At 45.0% G+C, this 21,855-nt stretch overlaps 1 protein-coding gene across 1 annotated transcript in view; it reads left to right on the top strand.

Moving 5' to 3' along the window:
• Positions 1-21,855, top strand: part of LOC136991346 (obscurin-like) — a 153,138-nt gene that overhangs the window by 8,323 nt on the left and 122,960 nt on the right. Inside the window, exons 7-14 of the mRNA XM_067292213.1 lie at positions 1,016-1,291; positions 2,102-2,377; positions 3,603-3,872; positions 4,092-4,355; positions 17,771-18,037; positions 18,583-18,695; positions 19,459-19,612; positions 21,225-21,386. Of these exons, the coding sequence (XP_067148314.1) occupies positions 1,016-1,291; positions 2,102-2,377; positions 3,603-3,872; positions 4,092-4,355; positions 17,771-18,037; positions 18,583-18,695; positions 19,459-19,612; positions 21,225-21,386 (1,782 nt within the window). The remainder of the gene's footprint in view (positions 1-1,015; positions 1,292-2,101; positions 2,378-3,602; positions 3,873-4,091; positions 4,356-17,770; positions 18,038-18,582; positions 18,696-19,458; positions 19,613-21,224; positions 21,387-21,855) is intronic.

Raw genomic sequence — 21,855 nt, 5'->3', positions numbered from 1 at the left:
TTTCTGCATTCTGCTTCATCTGTTTCTTCTGCATCCAGCTGTAAAGCCTCTAGTTACCACAACAAAGTTCTCCTCAGAAACATATTTTCTGGAAAACACAGAAGTACTTGGTCATGTGCTTTTCTGTTGTAGTATTTCAATCCTGAAATGAAATTCATTCAAAAATCCTTTCCTTGTTAGATTTCCACACCCAGTTCTAAAAACTGAGAGGTTGGAATGTGCTCTGCCATTTGCAGTTTTAACAGCAGAATTTATAGAGATGGACTGAAAACTCAGCACTTTTTTGAACTCGTGCTATTGTGTATTTGAGGTCCTAACCTTCTGAGATGCTTGTAACACTTCTGCTAGATGCTAAATGCCCCTTTGTCTTGAAAGATTGCTAGTACTTGGTCTTTTAGAACTGGATTCAGAAGGTTCCCAAACTGTTCTAAGCGTGTGATGTTGAAGGGAGTGTTGAAGTTGTAGACATGCTTGAGTACCTTGCCGCCCACAGTCCTGGGCTAACTGACTGCTGTAGGGAAATTGTATTCCTTTGTCATTTTGACCGTCACATTTGTGACAGTGGAAGAGACTATGAAGAGTGTTCCAGAAGCCAACAGTACTGTGTTGGGTTAGGATGGACAAGTGAACCAGGAGACCATCATTTCTGCTATGACATGTTACAGTTGTGTCCTTGATAATTCACTGTAGGTCTTAATGAAAAGATATTGGGGGGGGGGGTTGGTGATGTGCAGGAAAGATATTCTGTGGAAGTTTCTGAATTTGACATTTTTTGCATGCTTGCAGTCGTGGGAGTGGTATCAAGGACCCTTTGGTCCTTTCCATTCCTGGACTCTTACTCCCCTAATTTCCACGTTGCAGTTTGCTCACACAGAAGGGTAGATACTGTCCAGTGAAGACATTTGGTTTTAACATAAGTGGTAACCTTGATGTTTTCCAGGCCTGTGCACACAGATGGGTAAGATGGCCTCATTTGAATCCCTCTGTCAATATTCTCTCCTTTTTCTGCACTCAGAGCCGACACCTGTGTTTATAGACCAGGAGAAGGTCCAGAAGGAGGTGCATGCTGTCCTGACAGAAAGTGCCAGCCTCAGCTGTGAGGTAGCAGAGGACACAACTGAAGTGAAATGGTACAAGGATGGAAAACTGCTCATTTCCTCTAGAAAATTCCAAATCGAGACTCTGGGCAAAACCCGTCGTCTGCTTATAGAGCGGCTGGAGAAGAAAGATGCTGGCGAATACATCTGTGAGGCTGCAGGCCAGAAGCTGACCTTCAAGCTTGGAGTTACTGGTGAGTTTTCACTTTGGGCATGTTATGCAGCTTTGCTGGGTGGCTAAGATGAATAGTGATTATTCTGTACCTAATGGCCACGGTGCAGCTACAATCTCTCCTGGAGCAGTATCTGTGAACCATGCTGCACATGAATTTGGCCATTTGAATTTAGCAGTGTTGAGGAGGAGAAACTGGTTGGAGACTCCTTGGCTAAAGCGATGCTAAATAGTTTTTGTTTGTTTGTTTATCATCTCCTTCACACACGTTATCATACAACCTTTTCCAGTGATGGGTAGCTGAAAATGAGCTGGAAGTGGGAAGTTTTAAAGCACAGAAATAGAGCTGTGGGGAAAGGCTGCTAAGAAAAACTAGATTGCCACTGTGTGCGCCCTGTTCTGGGGCAAAGCATTGTACAAGGTAGAGGAGAATGGGAGTAAAGCAAACAGATAAGAAAAGAGGCTGTAAATTCAGGATTAGCATATTAATATTTCTTCTTAATTAGATCTAGAATCATCCAAATAAGAGAAGAAAGATTATATAGGTAATTTTACCACTAAGAAAGAAGCATTTTATGAGTGGCAGATAAAATGTATATTTGCATTTCCTTTTCTTGGCTCCTCTTATAAGCAGAAGCTCTGAGTTACCTGACAGATTATTTTCTCAGCAAAAGATTATACCAGTCACAAATATTCATCCATATTTCCTGGGTTGTTACAGATTATGCCATGAACTGGAACCCTATTGTGAGAAGAGACAGTAACTGAATATTGCTGGGTTAAGGACCTGGAAATGAAGCTAATAGTTTGTCTTTTTTAATGCCTTTCCTAGAACCAGAGGCCAAATTTGAAAAGAAGGTTGTCCAGAAAGAGCCCCTCATTGTTCAAGAACATGAAAACATCACTCTGACTACTTCAGTAACGCCTGAAACTGCTTCAGTCGAGTGGCTGAAGGATGGAATAGAAATCAAGGCGAGCAAGAAGTATGAGATCAAGAGTGAGGGGGCTTCCCGGACCCTGACGGTGAACCTGGCTAAGAGCACGGACACTGCTGTGTACACCTGCTGCACAAAGAATGACAAGCAGGAATTCCAAGTGAAGGTGCAAGGTGAGCAGGCAGCTGCCCCCAGGTCATGTCCCTGCCTAACAGCTCCGTTTCCCTTGCGGGAGGATGGAGGTGAAGGAGTCCAAACTCCCCCTAAAACTGCTCTAGGCTCAAGACCTGAACTGCTGTTGCTGCTACTGTGGCTCCCATGCCATGGGCTAGCAAAGCTCCTCCTGCCTCTAAAGACCCAGTTGATGTCCTTTGCTGGGCTTTCGCTCAAGGGAACAAGAAGGCCTCTGATGGGTGCTTTTCCTGGTGTTTGCTTTCCACAGTCATCACAGCATTCCTGTCACCTCCTAGCCTAGTGGCTGGGGAGCGGGCAGGGCTTTAGCTCTTCCCCACTCTGTCCTCCAGCATGACAAAGCTGATGAGGAAGATGTACAGGGATGTTGTGTGAGGGTAAAGTTTGTAAGCTGGTCCTGTGGGAGGACCTAAGCAGGGCCTAAACTGTCGCCTCTGTTCCTGGGACAGTGCACAGGGTTGCTGCTCCCTCATCAAGGCTAAGGCTCTAAATTGACTGTCTCATCAGAAGGATGGGGTGCAGCTGGTGCTCACACAGAGAGGAGAGGGTTGATGTCCAGGACCAAAGGGCTAATTGGGCCCACTGCTGCAGTATCTGCCCCCAGGCAATAACTCTATATCCCTTTACTGTCCCCAACAGCAGAGCATCATAAAGTCCAGCCAAAGAAAGGAAGGTGCTGTGCAGTGCAGTGGCAGGGAGACACACAGGCTAGGGTTCATCTCCTTTCTCCTCAGACATCCACACAAGATGTCTACAGCTGGGATGCACCCCCTCAGCTCTCTTTGGAGTCAGCGGAGAGGAACGGTTGCTAGTAGGTCAGAATTCGTCCGACCTATTGAAACATCTACTTCAGGATGAGATGAATCACGCCCTGGATTCGTTTAACTCCACTGTCTGTGTCTCCAGGGACGGAAGAGACAAAGGTGGATGGGGCTTATGCCTCTACAGATTTTTTTATCTAGTCAGGCAAATGAAGCTCTGATGTGAAAGAACAGATGATCTCATTTGGTAAAAGATGAGAAAGAAAGAAAGGCAAAACCAAAGCCTGTTTAAGGCACTGTTATTGCTCTACAGAATAATATTAATAATAACAAAATTCCATGTCAGAGGAATCTCCCTAAGTTTCCACATCTCTGGTTTGTCTCACACCATGTTCACACCATGTCTCAAAGACATGCTCCTAAGTGTTTTCTTCCTTTCCATCAGCTCCCCGAGTGGTGAAATTCATTACGAGTCTCAACAGCGTGGTCTCTGAAGAAGGAAAAGAGGCTGTGTTCAAGTGTACCGTCTCTCCCAGTGATGCTGTGGTTACATGGCACAGGAATGGTGTCAAGATTGAAGCCAGCAAGAAGTATGTGATCTCGCAGAGTGACACCAACCACAGCCTGACGATCACTGATCTGACGGTGGAAGACGCAGCTGAAATCTCTGCCAATGCTGAGGGTGTAGAAAGCAGTGCCAACCTCAGGGTGCGAGGTAAGAGACAATAATGTCCCTTTGACAGGCTATCACTGATGCTGTGATCTCTGCTTTATATGGCCTTCCCCTTGACGGATTATATTCGTAGTAGGGGATTGCTGCTTTCAGTTTATTAAATAAAGATGCCCAGAATGCATGGGCCACTATTTTAATTCCTCCCGATAGCCCGTTTTCTGGATCCTGCACGTTTTTGCTAATATCTTTCTCCTTTGGCAGAGGCCCCAGTCTCATTCAAGAAGAAACTGGAGCCCAGAACAGTTGAAGAGAGGGACACAGTGATCCTGGAGGTTGAGCTGACCAAGGCTGCAGAGGTGAAGTGGATGAGGAACAAAACTGTGCTGAAGCCCAGTGAAAACATAGAGATCAAAGCTGAGGGAACGAAGCATATCCTCGTGGTTAAGAACATCTCCTTCGCAGAAAGGGGCTTCTACTGCTGTGAGAGTCCTGATGACAAGACCCAAGCCAAGATCAATGTGGAAAGTAAGTTGAACGGTTTCCCATTCTGTAATTCCCCTGGATAGGGTTTGGAGATGGATTCTGGTCTCTTCCATGACAATTACCCGTCAAATGACTGAGAGAAGGTGGAAGCAAGGGCAGTACAAAAGGAACAACTGGCTGCTTTTTGTTGCCTCCATCTCATTGCACCGGCTTTCAGTCATGCTGTCGACCATTAAGCCTCCTAGCTCATTCTTCTCCCTCCTCTGAAATTTCTCCCTCTCTGGTTGACTCTGTTTTCTCCATCTTAGGGCTTTTAGCAAGCCATTCCCTGTTCAGCCATCTGTTGCCCTAATTCTCCTCTGTAAAGCACCTCTTTCAGAATGTCTCTTTATAGTCAGTCAGGGTTAGAAAAACTACAAGAGCAAATCTTCTATCCGTGGGTGCTGCCCTTTCAAGTAAACGAATGGTCTCTTGGCTGTAGCTCTGTACTTGTATCCTCTTTCCTACATCCTTTTGTCATGTTTGTTACAGGATAAATGAAGACAGGATTTAAGCACTTAAGGGCTCTCTAATTTTGTCTTTAAAGCCCCTGCCACCAATTGGTGCTAAGTCATAAATAATAGGTAAGGAAGGACTTGATAACAGACTTCAAGTACCTAAAAGGCTGTTGTAAAGTGGAAGGGAACAATCTGTTCTCCATGCGGAAATAATGACAGGAAATAATGGGCTTCAATTGCAATGAGAAGGATCCAGGTTGTACAGTAAAAAAGCTTTCTGTTGGTTGGATGACTGAATAGAATCATCTGAAGAGGTTTTGGAGCCTCCATCATGGGCTTAAGAAAAGGTTAGTGAAATATCTGTCTGGAATTACATAAAGAGCTGAGCATGTCCTAGAGCAGGGGAGAAGGGCTGGATGATCTTTCCAGGTCTTTCCAGCCTCATGTTTTTGTGATTTTTTTTTTTTTTTTGGATGGTGTGAGTACATACCTTTACACAAGATGAAGAGACTGATTTGATGCATTGGTTCAGATCTTTGTTTTAGATTTTCATCAGTGCACAGAGGTCTAGGGCAAGGTTAAAATAGGTTAAGTTCTGAGTAATTGTGACTTTGCACTGAAATAATGGGGAATTTTTGGATTTGGGTGATTCAGCATCATCTTTTTGTTGTTTTGGATGTGGTTAGACCCAGATGAACAGGAATCTGAGCCCAGGAAAATATAAGCAAAAACTTCTGCAAAGTAAGCAAACTCTTGTAACTCATCTCTAATCTGCTTAGCTCTAGAATAGCCTTACGGTTCCCCTCTCTAAGATTTCTTGTACATACCGACTGCTTAATTTTAACTCCTGCTGCAGGACTTCTCGTGAAATAATTGGTAAGAGTCTCTCATGAGGCTGGAATCTTTGCCGTTGTCCTTTGCTTCGTGACTCTGTGCAGCTGCATGTGCCCTATAGCTAAAAGCTGCTTTTCCTCGAGGACACCTGCGATTTCCTGTCATTCCTCAAGTTAATCCACCTTAGTCTTTCTGCTAGTGCAGATGTATTTTGGTTATGCCCCTGCTGTGAAGTGTCTTTCTCTACTGGCTATTTGAGGAACCACGGGGGACTGAGATCCTGATTTAGAACTAGACTTAGGCTTACTGTTTCTGTTAAATGGGATGAACTGGGATTGTAGAGCGTAGAGCAGTGTAGCACTTCCATGTTCACAATGTCTTACTCCATCCTCTTTCACGTGTTGCACCCCAAAGCATTTTTTCAGACTCTGGGTGATATCCAGTTTCCTCCCAGCAAGGTGTTTCATCACCACTAGCTGTAGCTTCAGTTACTCCTGTTTGTAGGCACTGGCTGTTGCTATAGCCAAGTGTAAAAATGAAAGTGATGGAAGAGTGTTTGTACAGAAAGGAATTGGTTAATCCTGATTGCTACCAACAGTGTTTTACGCTGTTTTGGATAAGGTGAGTCGTGTAAGCATAAATGGGTATCTGACTCTGGTTTAGAAACTTCCCACTCTGAGGGAGGAAGGGGGAATTGGTACCAGATCATTCTGGGTCTTGTGCTTCCCAGACTTTCTTATCCCTTATGCTTAGTGTCACTATAAAAGGTAGCTCCACTGATCGACTGAGACTGTTTTGTGCAGTGACTGAAACTCAAGGTGATCTGAGATGAACCGTGAACACCTCATTGCATCAGGGAATGTTCCTGTCTAATTAATTTTATGTCGGGGACAAAGAAGTCCACGGTAATGGGCAAAAGAGATTCTTTTTGTGGATGCAACAGGAAAGGTGGCCATATGCAAGAATATCATTAGAACATATGCATTCTATATCCAAGTCCTCCAGAGCTCTCGCTCTGCTTTACAGCACAAGCAAAACTCTAAAAAGTATGAGTTTAAAATTATGTTCCATTTTTTGGCATTTAAGCCCATGGCCTATTTTTTTTAGATGAATACATAAGAGCTTATATTGAGGTCAGCAGAAGCTTTTTAAATGCTCACAATCTGGGGAACTGGGCTACTATTACTTGGTGCTTGGCTTTGGACTGAGAAGCCTGATTTTAGATGACCTTTTTTTAAACACCAGACTGGACTGATACTCTTTGGCTTGAGCCTGCGTACAGTGCTAGGTAAACAAGGAATAATTATGTGAAACTATGTTGATTTACTCCAGTATAAAAGATGCTCAATCAAAAAATAAGGCTCTGTCCTGATCTTAGGATGTCAGGAGAGCCTAAAAACAACTGAGCTGATCAAACCAACAGCCTGTCTGTGTGAATACTTTATTTTCAACTGTGAGAAGGAGGAGATGTTTGAGGAAGGCTTCAGTATGTAAGTCATGGGTAAAGTGATCCTTCCTCTGATATACCTATAAACATTCAGCAGGGAAAAGCATAATTAGGTTAGTTAATTACAGCAGAAATTATACTGAGAACATGGGTATGAAATTTCAAATCCCTTGACATGAAATACAGTCTATTAAATCCGGTAAAAATTCCATCATTCCCCAACTGTCTGCTACTTTATAAAAGACAGACCTTTGCAAAAATGATTTTTTTTCAGTCCTATATACAATACAAGCTGAGGCTATGCCTAGGAGGTAACTTACTGAGTTAGGAATTGCTATTTATTTACTTGACGTTTTTGAAAATCACTTTCCCTTCCTCTCCAGAATAACTGCAGTTTGATCCGCAGCCCATTCACTGTTTGAAAGGTTGGAATATCTGTTAACCGAGATGAAAGGTTAGACTGTCACAGGTAGACTGTGTTTAGTTTGGTGAGCAAGGTAACCGGGAAGGGTTAGGGACCGGCTGCTAACTGAGATGAGAAATCGGGAATGGATGCAACTTCAAAGAGAAAAGCCGGGAGAGTTGGTGTCTTAGTTCGGGAAGGAAAGAACGAGCTTCTTCCCGCATTTGTGAGGTTCCAAACACGTTCTTGGGGCAAATTTGTGCTTATGCAGTTGAGGCCCGGGAGGGGACCGTGAACGGGGAGCCAGTGTGGTTTCCTTGGGAGAGGAGTTGGATAGGATCCCGCATGTGGAAGAATGGTTAAGTGAAAAGGGGCATGATCTCTTAGAAGTGAGCAATCCTGTCTTCACGATGGAGGGAGGATCCCACGGCTGTGTGAACTGTCCTTGAACATTCCTAGACCATTACAAAAGGGGAAGGCAAGTAGTGGTAAACAAGTCAAGGAGGGGGCCGACAAGCCCCTTCACGTGAACAGCAACTTTGCACCAATCATGTATTCGCTTTAGGCGCGTGAACAGAGACTGTAAACCAATCATACAGCTGTTGCTAGCACATGCTCTATCGCCTGTCTATATATACTCTGTGTAAGCTCTAATAAAGGGAGAACGACCATACTCATATTGAGACTCATCGTTACTCCGGGCCCGTCCCCCCACTCCGACATCTGGTAGCAGAGGATGGTTTACTTCCATGACTACCGATAAGAGCTCCGAGACTGCGGTAAGCAGCGAGAGGACGGGAGTGGGGATTGTACGGCTGAGAGGAGTGCTGGTTGTATGCCGCTAGCCAACCAGACACTGGTCTTCGGGGTCGCTCCCCGCCTCTCAGGAAGCAGCAATGGAGGCTGATGCTGCTGCCACCTTGCTTGCCGGGATACTCTCTAAGAGAGGGATTGACGCCCCGGAAAAGCAGTTGCACTGATTGATTAAGCTAGGGCAAAAATGGGGTCATTTTTCCGACACCCATATGCTATTTTCCGTATCGGAATGGCGAGATTTCGGAGAGACAATGTGGCAGAAGACGATTGGGGGAGGCGAGAAGGAGGAGAGGGCAATAAGAGCTGTTTGCGCACTTTGGAACACCGTACTAGAGACTTTAACGGCAATGAGCCGGTCTGTCGGGGAGGCACTGCAAAGGGTGCGGGAGAACTCTGAGGGGGAGGCATCGACAGCGCCGTCACCCGCTGCGTCCCAGAAAGCGGAGGTTTCCTCAGAGCCGGCCGGTCCGAGCTCCGAGGCGAACGCGGAAGTGCACCCGGAGGAGGCTCAAAGAGGGGCGGTGGCCACGCCCCTTGCTGACCTCATAGACTCGGGCGGGAAGGAGTGCCGACCCCCTCCTAGCGCTCCTCCCCCGCCGCTGCCTAGCAACAGTCCCCTGTACCCACCGTTGCCACTGCCTGTGCCACCTCAGCGGCCGCCTCTACCCTCCTTCAACGAGACCACCCGCTCACGCCAGACTCCATCAGAGCACCCCCCACTGCTTTCGTCCAGCGAGTCTTCGGGGGACAACACGCCTGGCACCAGAAATAAAGTACCGCCGTCACCAGAAGAAACCGTAAGAGTGCTACAGGAGCTATCGGAACGCCTGAAAAAAGTGGAGCTGCAGGCGCAAGAGAAAGAGGGAGGAGTACCTCCCTGCTTAATGAATCCCCTCGCCGGACCTCCAAGGGAGTCCTGCTGGAGTGGTATTATCAAGGACGCTATAATAGAAGGACAATGGAAGCCTGTTGCGGGGTCCGAGGGCCCCACAGCACTGGCGTTCCCCGTGCTACAACAGAATGGTCAGGGGAAATGGGAACCACATGACTGGAAAATTTTACAACAAGCCGCCAAGGGTTGGGAGCCTGTAAGGCTCCGGCGGGGGCAACGCCTGGACTCCCAGCAGGAACAGATACACAAACACAAGGCACACTAAGGTCAATGCTGAGCGTTTATTACCTCTGCGTCTGAGCGGGGGTTCCCCAGCGATTTCCCGATCGAGGCAATAAAGGAGCGGGAGAGTCCCTGGCACCGCTGAGCGTCGGTCCATGGCGAGGAACACCGGGGGGGGGGCACTATACGTGGGTTTTGTGTACTACACACGTGCGCAGTGGGCACATTGAGCTCATCGCTAATCTCGAGTCAAAGCCCAGGTGCACACCACACTGGCATAGGCCCAGCTACATGGCTATGGGTCAACATGTCCTGTTGATGCTCCTTTTCCCACGGAACGGTCTGGCTAGCTTCCATCGCCTATCTCCTCGACATTCTTCCGCACTTTCCCATACACATGCATATTTGGCCCTGTGATAAATTAATACCTAATGTAGATATAAGTGTATGTATTTATTCGTGTCCACACAATTCCTCAAAGCACTGTGTGTCCGTATTTTGTTTCAGCACTTGCAACTTTCATAAATAAAGAGAAAACTGGAGGAATTATCAGTCATCACTGGAAAACAGGCTGAATTTGTTTCTGAGACCTCTGAAGCCAACATCATGGTTAAGTGGTACAAAGATGGCAAAGAAATCACAGCAAGCAAGAAATTCACTTTGGAAGATAAGGGCAAACTGCATAAGCTTGTGGCTTCAGCTGTGGCGAAAGAAGATGAGGGAACATACACCTGCAAAATTGGAGATGACACTCTTATTTTTGATTTAAAAGTCTCAGGTAAGTTCATGATCAAAATTTGGGATCAGGTTGTATTACACACTCAGGACTTGGCTCATTATACCTGTTACTTCTTAGATTACCAGTTCTTTGGGCCAGGATTGCATAGTACTATTTCAGAGGCTCTAACCCTATTCAAATCCACAATGCAGGCAAATAATATAACCATGCTGTTATGTATTCAGGTCAGCTCAAGGCTTTACTAGGGTTGGATTCATGACTCAAACCACCTCACTTGTTGGACAGGCTGAGAGCCATGTCTGGCCTGTATTCTTTCAGTTTAACAATTGCTCCACCATTTACGCTGTCTTTGAACCTCCTGACTGAAGTGGTACTAAAGTCTTACTGTGAAAGTCCTGTGTCCTCCTTTGACAAGCTTAACTTCTGATGCAGACAGTCAAGCACCTCCTGTTATTCCTAAAGGACACTGTGATCTCTGAGACAGCTACGTATGCTCCCTTAGGTACTGCAAGTGAAGCCATTAGCTGATGGCACGTGCCCATCAGCATAAAGCACGTGTAAAGCACGTGCCTATCAGGTCAAGTCCAAAAGGGAAATGCCTGCCACTGATGTATTCCAGTGCAGGACAGAGCCGGAGTATAAGATGGCACAAGAAATTCTTTGAAATGCAGTATCTGTGAAATTCAGCTGATTCAATTTGCGTAGCCTGGTGGGAACCGCTCCTCTAAAAGTAGTGTTCTGGCTTACGTTTTCAGCCTAATTTTTAACCAAGTCTCAAGATACACATTGAAACACCAGTGAAACTTTCTCACAGTGTGTCTACGTGCTGCAATGCAATACAATTTAAGAGAAGTAACGGTTGAGTGTCATGCAAAGCTACGTGCTTGTGACCTGTACATCCATATTACTATGATGCTCTCCATAGATTAATTAGAAACTCAGCAGGGCTGATTGATCTAGCAAAGCACTGGACTTGAGGGATTGCTAGAGGGTGTACTGAGCTAGAGGAATTGCTTCCAGTTTCCAGCTGTTGTTTGCTCAAGTATTCACGTTGCATCATGCCTCCAGTTCTCTTTGGTTGAGAATCCAATACTTTGCAATTTCACTTTGGGTGTAATTCATAGTCCTTGACTTTACTTATTGGAAAATTGCTCTAAAATAGTCAGCTAGGATCCATCTGAACTGGTTGATGCAGAGTAAAGGTACCCCCAGAGGACAATGTTTATGATCTGATGAGAGGTATTTAGGACAGATTAAAAAAAATATATATTTTCTGGAACTGCCTTTACACATCAAGTGTAGAAGGAGTTTGCATGATTACCTGAAACAGGGTACCTAAATTTTTGATGGCTGAATGTAGGTTCAGTGGATCCCCCCTATAGCTCCCATTACAACACATCACGTGGTTCAGACAAATAAAATCAATATCTGCAAAATATCTGTGAATCCCTGTGAACTTCTTGGTGAACAGGGGTTGAACTACAGCCTGTTAACAACACTAGCTAGGACAACTTCCACCTTGTTTCATATTTCACCACAAAAAGTTTCCAGAGTGCTGATAAGAAGCACTGCACAATCAAGGAAGGAAATTAGGGCAGGGAAGTAATCTGCCTTTTATGGTAATGAGTTATCCCATTAATCTTGAACAGCAGGACTCTGGAGGGACTATCCTTCCTTGGTAATCTAATTTTTTAAAATAGATTGCTCCTAGTGATTACAATTTTTAATGAAATATTTGTTCCCTGATGCCACATGCCTGGCATGGGTGCAGCATACCAGTTGTCCTTGGGATACTTCTTAGCGACTGAAAACAACAGTTGCTGCAAAAAGAGATGCAATACTAAGCTAAGGTTGCTTATAACTGATAGCCTTCAGCTTGCTCTTCAGGCAAGCGCTGGTGTGGTGGAGTCAAGCGTATGAAATACCTGACATGCTCATCAGATACTGCTCGTTAGTGAGTGGCAAGGTGTGTTGGATACACTTTCTCACATTTCACAGACAAAGTACCTGTCTCCGCTTAGTTGCCTTCGCTTCTACCTTGAGAAATACATTGGCAAAAAATTAAATGGATAAAAGTGCTGTATCGTTGCTGCATACATGATGCATGCTGTTTGTGTGTGCATATGCACAGCTCATATATATGAGCGCCAGCCTATGCAGCCAGCAGGATGTGAGCTGAGGTATCAAAGCAGGAATCTCTACCGCTGGAGCTAAATGAGTTGTGAGCAGTTGCGAGTTCTCTGCTGTGAGGATCAGTTTCAGCAGGCAGATGTGACTCACATATTACTTGGTCCTCTTGAAAGTGGAGAATGTCTTATCAATGAGATTACCCACATGTACCCTGATCTGGTCTGGGGAAGAATTTATCCAGTGGGACAGGTCATGTGAACAAGGGGTTGCAGATATGGGCTCCGAAATATGTAAAAGAAGGTTTTTCATCACTTTTAACAAGCTTCTCAGAGACTTCTTAGATCTTCTCAAAACTGTCTGTGGACTCGAACGTCAACACATGTTCCCTAAAGCTTGCTTGAAATCAGAAACAGTGAGCGGTGATTAAAGTGTCAGTAACCTGAATGCATCTCAGCTTGATTTGAAAGAGCCGGGAAGCGGGACAGAGGAACGAGACTGAGCTGTTACTGAGAGCAGTTGTCTAAAGATGAGAGAAGGAGCTTGTAGCATCTGTCAGAAAGCTGGGGCATCAACATTTATGTTTGTGATGACACAGGAGCTGTGAAATAAAGCAGAGAGACTTCACCTGTGAGGCTTTATGATCTTGTGATGTTGGGCCAGATTCTGCTCATGGCTATGTGTAGATACAATTCTGTTAGTAGAAACCACCTTGTCTATGCTCTGTAGCAGCATGCATGCCTGATTCCCAGACAGGAGGCAAGAAATGACCGCACATTAGTTAGGTGGATTTTGGTTATGACTGCAGATAGGAATAGATCCACATCTATCTAGAAGCTATTCTCTTCTGACATAGGGCTAAGTATTAATGTCACAGTGTGCACCTGGTAGGCTGATAGCTTGTCAGGGTAGACAGGAGCAGGGTATCAGGAAGTCCACTTGCACTGTAGCTAATCACCACTTCAGAAGAATGAAAATACAATTACAAGCATTTTCCAATTCCGTGTATTTGACCAAAGCGTATTGAGTGTTATTTGTATGAAATTACATGTCGAGGACTGATTCTCCTGCCATTTTACTCATGGAAACAGTCACACTGAATGCGGTGAGGTTTATCATTGTTAATAAAGTATTCTCATATATATATATATATATATATATATATGTGTGTGTGTGTGTGTGTGAGAGAGGGATACACACACATATATATGATAGAATAGTTTATTCATATGTATACATATATTAAAGGCCCTAAAGAGACTATGAGCGTGAATTTCTGTATCCCAGACTTCTTTTTTATCAAGGCTTGAGGCAGCTTTTTTGCCTGGATTCATCCATACCCAGCTCCCAAACAGGAAACCAACAGATACCAACTCTCTGGATGATTTAGAACTTGGACAGTGAGTTTCCTAGTGCAGACACCTCTGCTGTAACTTGGAGAGGATTTTTCTGGCTGGTAACCGTAGTTCGTTGTCATCATCACGCTCAGTGACATCATCACGCTCAGCGTCATCGATGACACACTGTCACAATTATGTTGCAACAGCACCTCCCCGCCACCCGTGCCTATATACATTTACTCCTCCGGCGCTGAGCAGTCAGCACGGTGATGTGACTAGCAGAGGAGTAACATCTTTCTTAGCCTTGTGCTGAGTAAGGCTGAGTAAGCCTGAGTCAAAGCAGAAGATGTTTTCTGCTTTGTTTCTTCTTATTATTATTATTTTCTTACTTCTTTCAGAGGAACCTAGGAAATTTGTAAACAAGCCCCAAGCGACTCTAGAACTAATAGTCAGTGCTTATGAGAACCTTGAGCTGCTATGTGAGGTGTCAGCAGCAAATGGAGCTGTGGTATGGAAGAAGAACCAAACTGAGATTAAGCAGGACCAGAAATTAGTAGTCACCTCTCAGGGAACACAGTGTAAGCTCACGATCTTGAACGTGACTCAGCAGGACCAAGGGAGCTATAGCTGTGAAACAGAGGATGAAAAACTAACATTCCAAGTCAAAGTCAGAGGTGAGAAAATGTTAGAAATGGCAAAGATAAAGGAATGCGCCGTTTTGGATAGCACCTTACCTTCAGGGGGTCATTTCACCGCCTCTCTGGGGTGAAATATTTCAGCTGTAGTTACTTGATTTTCAGCCAAGTGTCATACCAACATGTGTTTGCTTTTTTTTTTTATACACACATTTTTTTCTTTCATGACTAACTGCAACTGCAGCAAATGGTGGGCATGGAGGCTAATATCTGCACCTCTCGCAATCACCTGATGTGTCTGCAGAAGCACTCCTGCAGAACTACAGTGAAAGGCCATAGCAGCGATAGAGGGGTAGATAAAAAGGGAGGGGGAGGTGAAGAACTCTGGAGGGGGAATCACTGAATTTGAGTGACCCAAATAGGTAGAGGGGACAGCTGGACTATCAATGAAGAATTTTGTTTCGACATAAATTAAAATCTGATAGAGCACAAGTGGTAGATTCTGCAATTAGCAGAGAGAGATTGAACCTCGGAAACAGGTTGGGTCTGGTACATGGGAGAGCCATCTGAAGCATGGTCCTTGAGTAGCCTGGTACTTGAGGTCATAAACACATTGAACAGTTACAGACATGTTCAACTGGATTTGGGTTGAATTTAACAGCCTTTCATCCAACTCTTCCCCAAACATTTCTTTCATCAGAAGCTGTCACTGGATATGGAACTGTAGTTTTCAAGCCATGATAAGTGGTCCAACGCTGGTCTACTGAGTGATATTTACGCAGCAGCATTTAGAGGAACCTTATTTCGTTGTGTCTGTACTGAGAAAGTTGGGGAGTTGATAGGGGTGTACTGTCCTAAAAATTTTGAAATAGCTGCGCTAGATGTATCCGTGGCCTGTCGAATCCAAAGGTGATGACTGTTCATTGCGAGTACTGTGTTTGTAATGACCAGTAGTGCGTCCAAAAATGCTTCTTTGTATTTTCATTATTCTCTTTAAACAACTTGATTTGGAGTCAGAGGATTTAGGCCTTTCACTCTGACTGCAGTGGAGTTTCCTTTTGTCTCAGTATATTTTTTGCAAGATGTTCAGAGGTGCAGTAAACTTTATCTTAGGCTCCAGATGGCTATGGGCATGTCAGATACGTTCTGAGTGGTCATTTCTGAATTGGCTGATAAGAAGGGCTTTTTGTTTGTTTTATTCAAAGTAATAATACTGTGCTGCCTTTGTTTGTAGGCCAGATGCCTCCCTGTAAACTTTACAGTTCTTGTCTCCAATTCTGACGGAACAGGGAATCTGTTCTCTCTTCTGCTTTCCTATGGCATCAGGCACACTGGGAGCCTAATCCTGGCAGAGGTCTGGCACTTTATCAGCTATGTAGAGGAGCAACCGCACTGGGAATCTATTGACTTTCCTGCTTGCCCGCATGCTAGAGACCTGAAGTCCTTGCAGGACGTAGCTCGCGTTCTGTTCTCTTGTAAAGGTTGCAGTCTTTACTGCTCTCTTAGTGCCTTGGGGCATCCTGCTCTCCTCGGTCTTCTGTGAGCAATATGCAATTATGCATAATGCTTTGCTGCTCCCCGTAGCATATGCTATAAACCATCAGCTGTTAGGTGTCCCCACGCTGTGCGCTATAGACAGACTGTGAGTTGGGGACCTCAGGCTGTTTCTCCTGAGTTGCACAGCTCATGCTTTTGGCTCTGGAAATTGCCAGCTTCAATGCAGGATGGATAACAGCGAGGATAGGCTTGAGAGACATCATTCAGAGAAAACGCAAAATGGGCATTAATAGAAAGAGCACGGCACGGTTTGGAGGGAGCTAGGTTCACGCTCAGCTGTTGATGCCAACTTGTCCATTAGTCCAGAGGTGTAGGGGAATTCAGGGTTGTTAGATTTGAATTTCTCTATCTGAGGGCTATTCTTAGCTGTCTGCCTCAGAAACCAAAGGTTTTCAGTTCTCTTTCAAACTGGATGACTTCATGGCTGCGCAGGGTAATGTAACACCTTTCCCCCTCTGTCGTAAGCGGAGAGTGCTTGCCTAGCTACAGTTGCTGTATTTCTCATGTGTACGACTGTAACATGACATGCGAGTCCCGCAGCTCATTGGAAAATGATCTAGTGTGAAAATCAAGAGGGATTATGAGTACTCTTTGAGTGGCTGGCTCCTTCATGCAGAAATCCTCATCTTACCAGGTTATCCCAAAGTGCTGTGGCTTTCCGAATCTTAATTTATCCTGTTACCATTGCGCTCGGAGAGCTTTTCAGAGCTCCTGTGCTCCAGTGTTCCACTGGTAGCACAAAACCTTCCCTTTTAAAGGACAGCTTGAAGGTTAGATGCTCAGTATTGAGTGCTGGGGGTAGCTACTGGCCCTTTGATTTAATGTAGGAAGAAGTGAATGCTGCACACCTTGTGGGCTGAATTAAATATGTGGCTGAAAGAGCTGATTCTGCAAGCTCATTATCTTGAACGTTCACTGCATGCAGTGAATTGCTTTTAAAATCCTTATATGAAGCGGGCCAAAGCTCTGGGGTTTGAAATCCTTTTTTCTCAGTGTTAGTGGAACTTCGTTAACCACTCCCACCTAAGACTTGGAAGTGTCATCTGCAGTGAATACTTGCTTAGCTTGAAAATAGATTTCTGAGGCAAATTAATGATTAGTGGCAGTCATTTGAAGGCAGTCGTTGTTATCTTTGAGATCAGTTTGAATCCAGAAGAACTACTAATCACAAGTCAGGCTGATTAAGCTGATTAAAAGATTTAGTCGCATTTTCTCTCATTATAAAAATGTTTAATATTAAAGGAGGAGAATGCAGAACACAAGCAAGTAGCCTATCTGGAATATTCCTGCCCTGCTAATCTGTCATTTTAAACACAACACCCATTTACGCAGACTGATTTGGAACTCATTTGGTTAGTGTGCCATACATGTTTGTGGTCCAATTTGTAGACTGAGGCTGAAATGTTAATATTTTTGCAGCCAGTTTTGCATGCAAACCATGGTGTGCGCTTGAGGTCTTTTAGATGTCTGAATGCTGCTTGAATCTACAAGTCAGCTGAAATGTCCCTTTGGGGAGTTTCACATCACCCACCACAGGCCACGTACTCTTGCCTGTTAATGAGCAAGCCTTGTGGTCTCCAACAGTCCTCCTACAGTCAATGCCAACAGAGGAACTCCTCCGGTTCAGAGCACGTAAGCTGGCTTCCTGCTGCGGCATGCTCCCTGCAGGACCCGTCCCTCTCTGCGGACGGTGCGATATTGTCAGTAAGCCTATGGCGTGGATCCCGGGGTTGCATGTACTGCCGTGGTCAGCAGCATAGGAACTTGACCTGAACTTACCCCACTCCTTACCCTCCCAGGCAGCTGCTGCCACTCAGAGTGCAGACATGATAGAGACAGCGTGCAGAGAAGTGGAAGTCATCAAGGAGAAGAAGAGGATGGTGCTAGGAGGCTGCAGAGAGTGGCTGGGGGGAGGAAGGCAGTGGCAAAGGTTATTATTGTTTTCCAGTGAGGAAGATCAACCTGATAAAAGGTCTTCAGCCTGTCAAAGTGTGTGAGAAAGGGACCGTCACCTTTGAGGTGGAGGTGTCGCACGAGGACGTGGAAGGAATCTGGCAGAAAGATGGTGTTCGGCTGAAGCCTTCCCCAAATGTCCGTATTGATGTCGTGGGGAAGAAACATTCACTGACTCTCTCTTCTGTGAACCTTGAAGATGCAGGGCTCATCTCCTTCAAGGCAGACGGCATTCATTCATCAGGGAGGCTTGATGTGACAGGTACACAGACCCCAAAGTCTCAGGCTCTGATTGGTGTGGGAAGTGGGTCATTAGCCACAGTGGGATCCCTTTGGACACGTCTGCGATAACGGGTGACTACAAGATGTTTCTGAAGCTATGCACATCAGTGTGTTCTGCAACATTACCACATTTCCCTTCGTGCATTGTACCTGTTGTTTGTAATCTATTACCTGTTATAAAACCCTAAAAATTTTCTCAGTACTGAACGATCAAAAAAAAAAAAAAAAAAGGAAAGGTACAGGTCCTGTCTTTCATGAAGAAGCTGCTCTAGCTGTGCTTTCTTCAAGTGCCTTCTGAGGCCTCACGTTTCCATTGGCAACTACATAACAGTCCCTCTGTTATTAACAGGATTGTTGTAATGTAATTGTCAACAGCACAACCAATGATAATGTGCTCAAAAGAACAGGATTTTGTTTTTCACTTAGAAGTTACGTTAAGCATGTAAGATAGGCTGTTATTCCTTGTGCCAGATGCTTCTAGCAAATCTAATTCGCCATTAACTGGACTTCCTTTTCTTTTTGCAGAACTGCCTATGAAAATCAGCAAGCCTTTGTCAAGCATGAGTGTAACTGAGAAGGACAAGGTCACATTTGAGTGTGAGCTGTCCAGGCCCAATGTGGATGTTAAGTGGTTCAAGGTACAGCACTTAATGGACGGTGACATTTTCACTTCTAATGTCCCTGGAAGTCAATGAGAGCCTTTTATTTCACTTCCAAGAGACGTGGGGCCGAGCCTTTGCTATTTAGCTCTTAATGTGGCTCTCTTGTCCTTATATTCCTTTACTTGCACAGTTTATCTCTCTGTGGGTTATTTATTTAGCAGATCATTTTGAGTGCATTTATCAGGTTAAAAGTTAAGCTCCTCTTGAATTTATAGTGAACTCCTGAACTGTTGTTGCACAGAGTGGGAGCCCTGCTGTCGACAGAAGCACAGTCTTGGGATTCACTTCACACGTAGCAGTTCTCACCCAGGATTTTTAGCCAAGTTGGGAATTGAGGTTTAGGGTGAAGCCTTGATTCCTTTTGCACCTGACAGTCTGGAGATGAGCTCAGGCATTACACGTACCTTCCTTGTAGCTCAGCTGATTCTTTGTTTGAGTGGAGATAATAGCATTTCTTCAAAGTAATGTCTTAAGGGGCTAATTGCCAACCCTGTACAGTGCCGTGAGCCTGCAAACAGGTATTTCAGATCAACCAATAATTGATGCATGTTCTGTAACCATTCGTGGTTCTTGAAAAATTTGACCATGCTTAAATTTTGGCATATGCTGAAGTTACATTAAGCACAATCCCACTAAGTCCCTTGAGACAGGTGAATTAGGCAAAGATCTGAATGCTTGCTTTGCTCAGCGCAGACATGGAATAGTTGATGGTGATTTGGTTTGGCCTTTTCCCTTCTAGGATGGGAAGCAGCTTCAGCAAAGTAAAAACGTGGGGATTATTTCCCAGGGAACTAAGAGAAGCCTTATTATTCACAAGTGCGAATATGAAGACCAAGGAACATATGTATGTGAAGCAGCTGACGACAAGACGTCAGCTACGCTACAGGTTCACGGTATGTTTGACTGAATGAGGAAATGACCCCTAATGCAATATTCGGCTTCACAGCAAGAAATGCTTCATGGGCAGTTTGTGCATTTCTCTGTTACTCGTTATGAGTAATGTTCTCTTCCTAGTGCGAAAATATTGACAGAACTGTCGTGTGCTTGTTTTATCCCTGGATGAGTGTTTTTGGAAGAGATGCTAACATAGTTTTACACTTGTCGTAAGTGTGTTCTACTCTCTGGTTTTAAGTTGTTTCTAGATTGGCAAGTTAACAAATAATAGACGGCCTGGCACAAAGCAGGGATCCGAGGGCTGGCATGCACACAGTTTGGTTCAGCTTCTGCCGCTGTCACACCTGAGTAGGAACTGGACAAGCTCTGGGTATGATCTCAAGATCTGCCCCAGTTTTTATGCTGTAAATGCTAAGGTAGAGTAGGAAAGTGTCACGATTTCTTACTGCATCTCTGCTTTATGCTCAAGACACTTTTCCCTCTGTGTACTGTGCTGTGCAGCTGTTTAGGCACCAGATGGATTTTCTCACCAGCCTCTGAAGCGCCAGAGACAAGCCAGTGCTGAAGGCCAGTTCCTGAATGGATAGGTCTGGTATTCCCTGGCAGATGTTACTTTCCAGGGAGACATCTGAAAATATAGACCAGCTCTTTCCTATTCCTTGCTAGATGCTGTCCTCCTGTGGCCACTTGGGTACAGCGTGAGCAGTATCTTCATGAATGTCCTGTCCTGTTCCATTGCTCTGCTAAACTCCCTTTTTCTCCCTGCCTTTGTGGTTGGGATGGGTTGCTGTTTGAGTGCTGTCTGGTTTACGTCCCGTTGCTGATCCAGGGTTTATCAGGGCCTTCCTTTCCGAAAGGGGAGGGCTGCAGTAACAAACAGAGGCTGGATCGGTTCTGACACAAGTAAGTGCAGGGCTGTGGAGTTAAAGGGGATCATGCCCAGCTGAAGGCGCTCTGAAGCAAAGCATCTCATGCTGTACAACACCTGGTTGAGGTCTCTGTGGCCCTAGGAGATCCAGGTACACTGGAGAAGGTGTGAGAGGGCAGCATGCAGAGAAGGACCGAAACCACGCTGCCGAGGGCAGATAAAACCTCAAAGCGATTGCGCTAAAACATCCTGAGCTGCTTTAAGCCCCATATCCAGTTATCTGCCACTCTCTGCTCTATGAAAAGTGCAGTTGCTGTTTTTAAGAAGATAACAGAAGAGCAGCTTCAACCATCAGCCCAGCAACCAGTTCCCAGTAGTGGCCCGTGGTAGATGCCTAGGAGAAAGCATAAGGTTTGTAGTAACACCAGAGGTTGGAGGCTTGTGTTTAATTTTCCTTGGTGATTATCTTCCATGAATGTGTTTAATTTCTTTTAAAACCCATATAAGTTCTGGCATCCCCAAAATCCTGTTGCAGCAAGCTCCACTGTAGCTGGTAACTCTACCTGCAGATTCAAGGGTAAAATGTATTTACTGTGTTGCAGAGAGAAACCATCCGGGAAAGGAAGTCGGTTTAGAATAAAACACAAGTTGTTATCCCATTTTTCCAAGCAAGCGTGCAGAAGTTAAACATGCTGCACTCAGTTATGGACATGCCGCAATAAATATTTGTCACTATTTCACAGCCCGAGATATCAAGATTATTAAGCCACTGGAAGACGTGGAAGTGAATGAATACGAGAGTGCCTCTTTTGTCTGTGAGATTTCACACGATGAGGTCCAAACCCAGTGGTACAAAGATGACAACAAGCTGAAGGCTGCTGACAATATTAAAATGCGTCAAGATGGTAGGGAGTAAAAGGGGGGTGTCATTTTTGAGTGGAGGGGATTGGGGTGGGTGCTGGAAAACACTGAGAAAAGAACTTTTGGTGTTGGATGCTAAGCACAAAGGGCTGACCTTCAAAATCCAGTTAAGAAGGTCCAGCAGGGAGTTGTCCTATGTTTTAGGGCTGCAGCTAAGCTGGGCTTCTGACACACTGGGAGCTTTAATGAAGGGAAATATGACATTAAATAAATAGTGTGTGCACAAGAAAATAAAAAGGCTCCTGGTCAGTCAGTTCGATCCCTCTAAGGCACAGGAATTTGTGTTTGCTGACAGTGGGAGGGGTCCCTCTGTTTCAAGTACTTTCCAGATGGTGGCAACCACAGTCAGTCCATCCTTGGTGGAGCAGAGGCTCGGTTACTCTTTGATGCGGGCTTAGAGGAAGCGGTCAGCCTCGCTGCCGTGAAAACAGGTGGTGATGCACTGAAACCAGA

The sequence above is a fragment of the Apteryx mantelli genome, chromosome 2, assembly GCF_036417845.1.
Source record: "Apteryx mantelli isolate bAptMan1 chromosome 2, bAptMan1.hap1, whole genome shotgun sequence".
Classification (NCBI taxonomy): domain Eukaryota; kingdom Metazoa; phylum Chordata; class Aves; order Apterygiformes; family Apterygidae; genus Apteryx; species Apteryx mantelli.
This window is presented reverse-complemented; position numbering and strand designations above follow the sequence as displayed.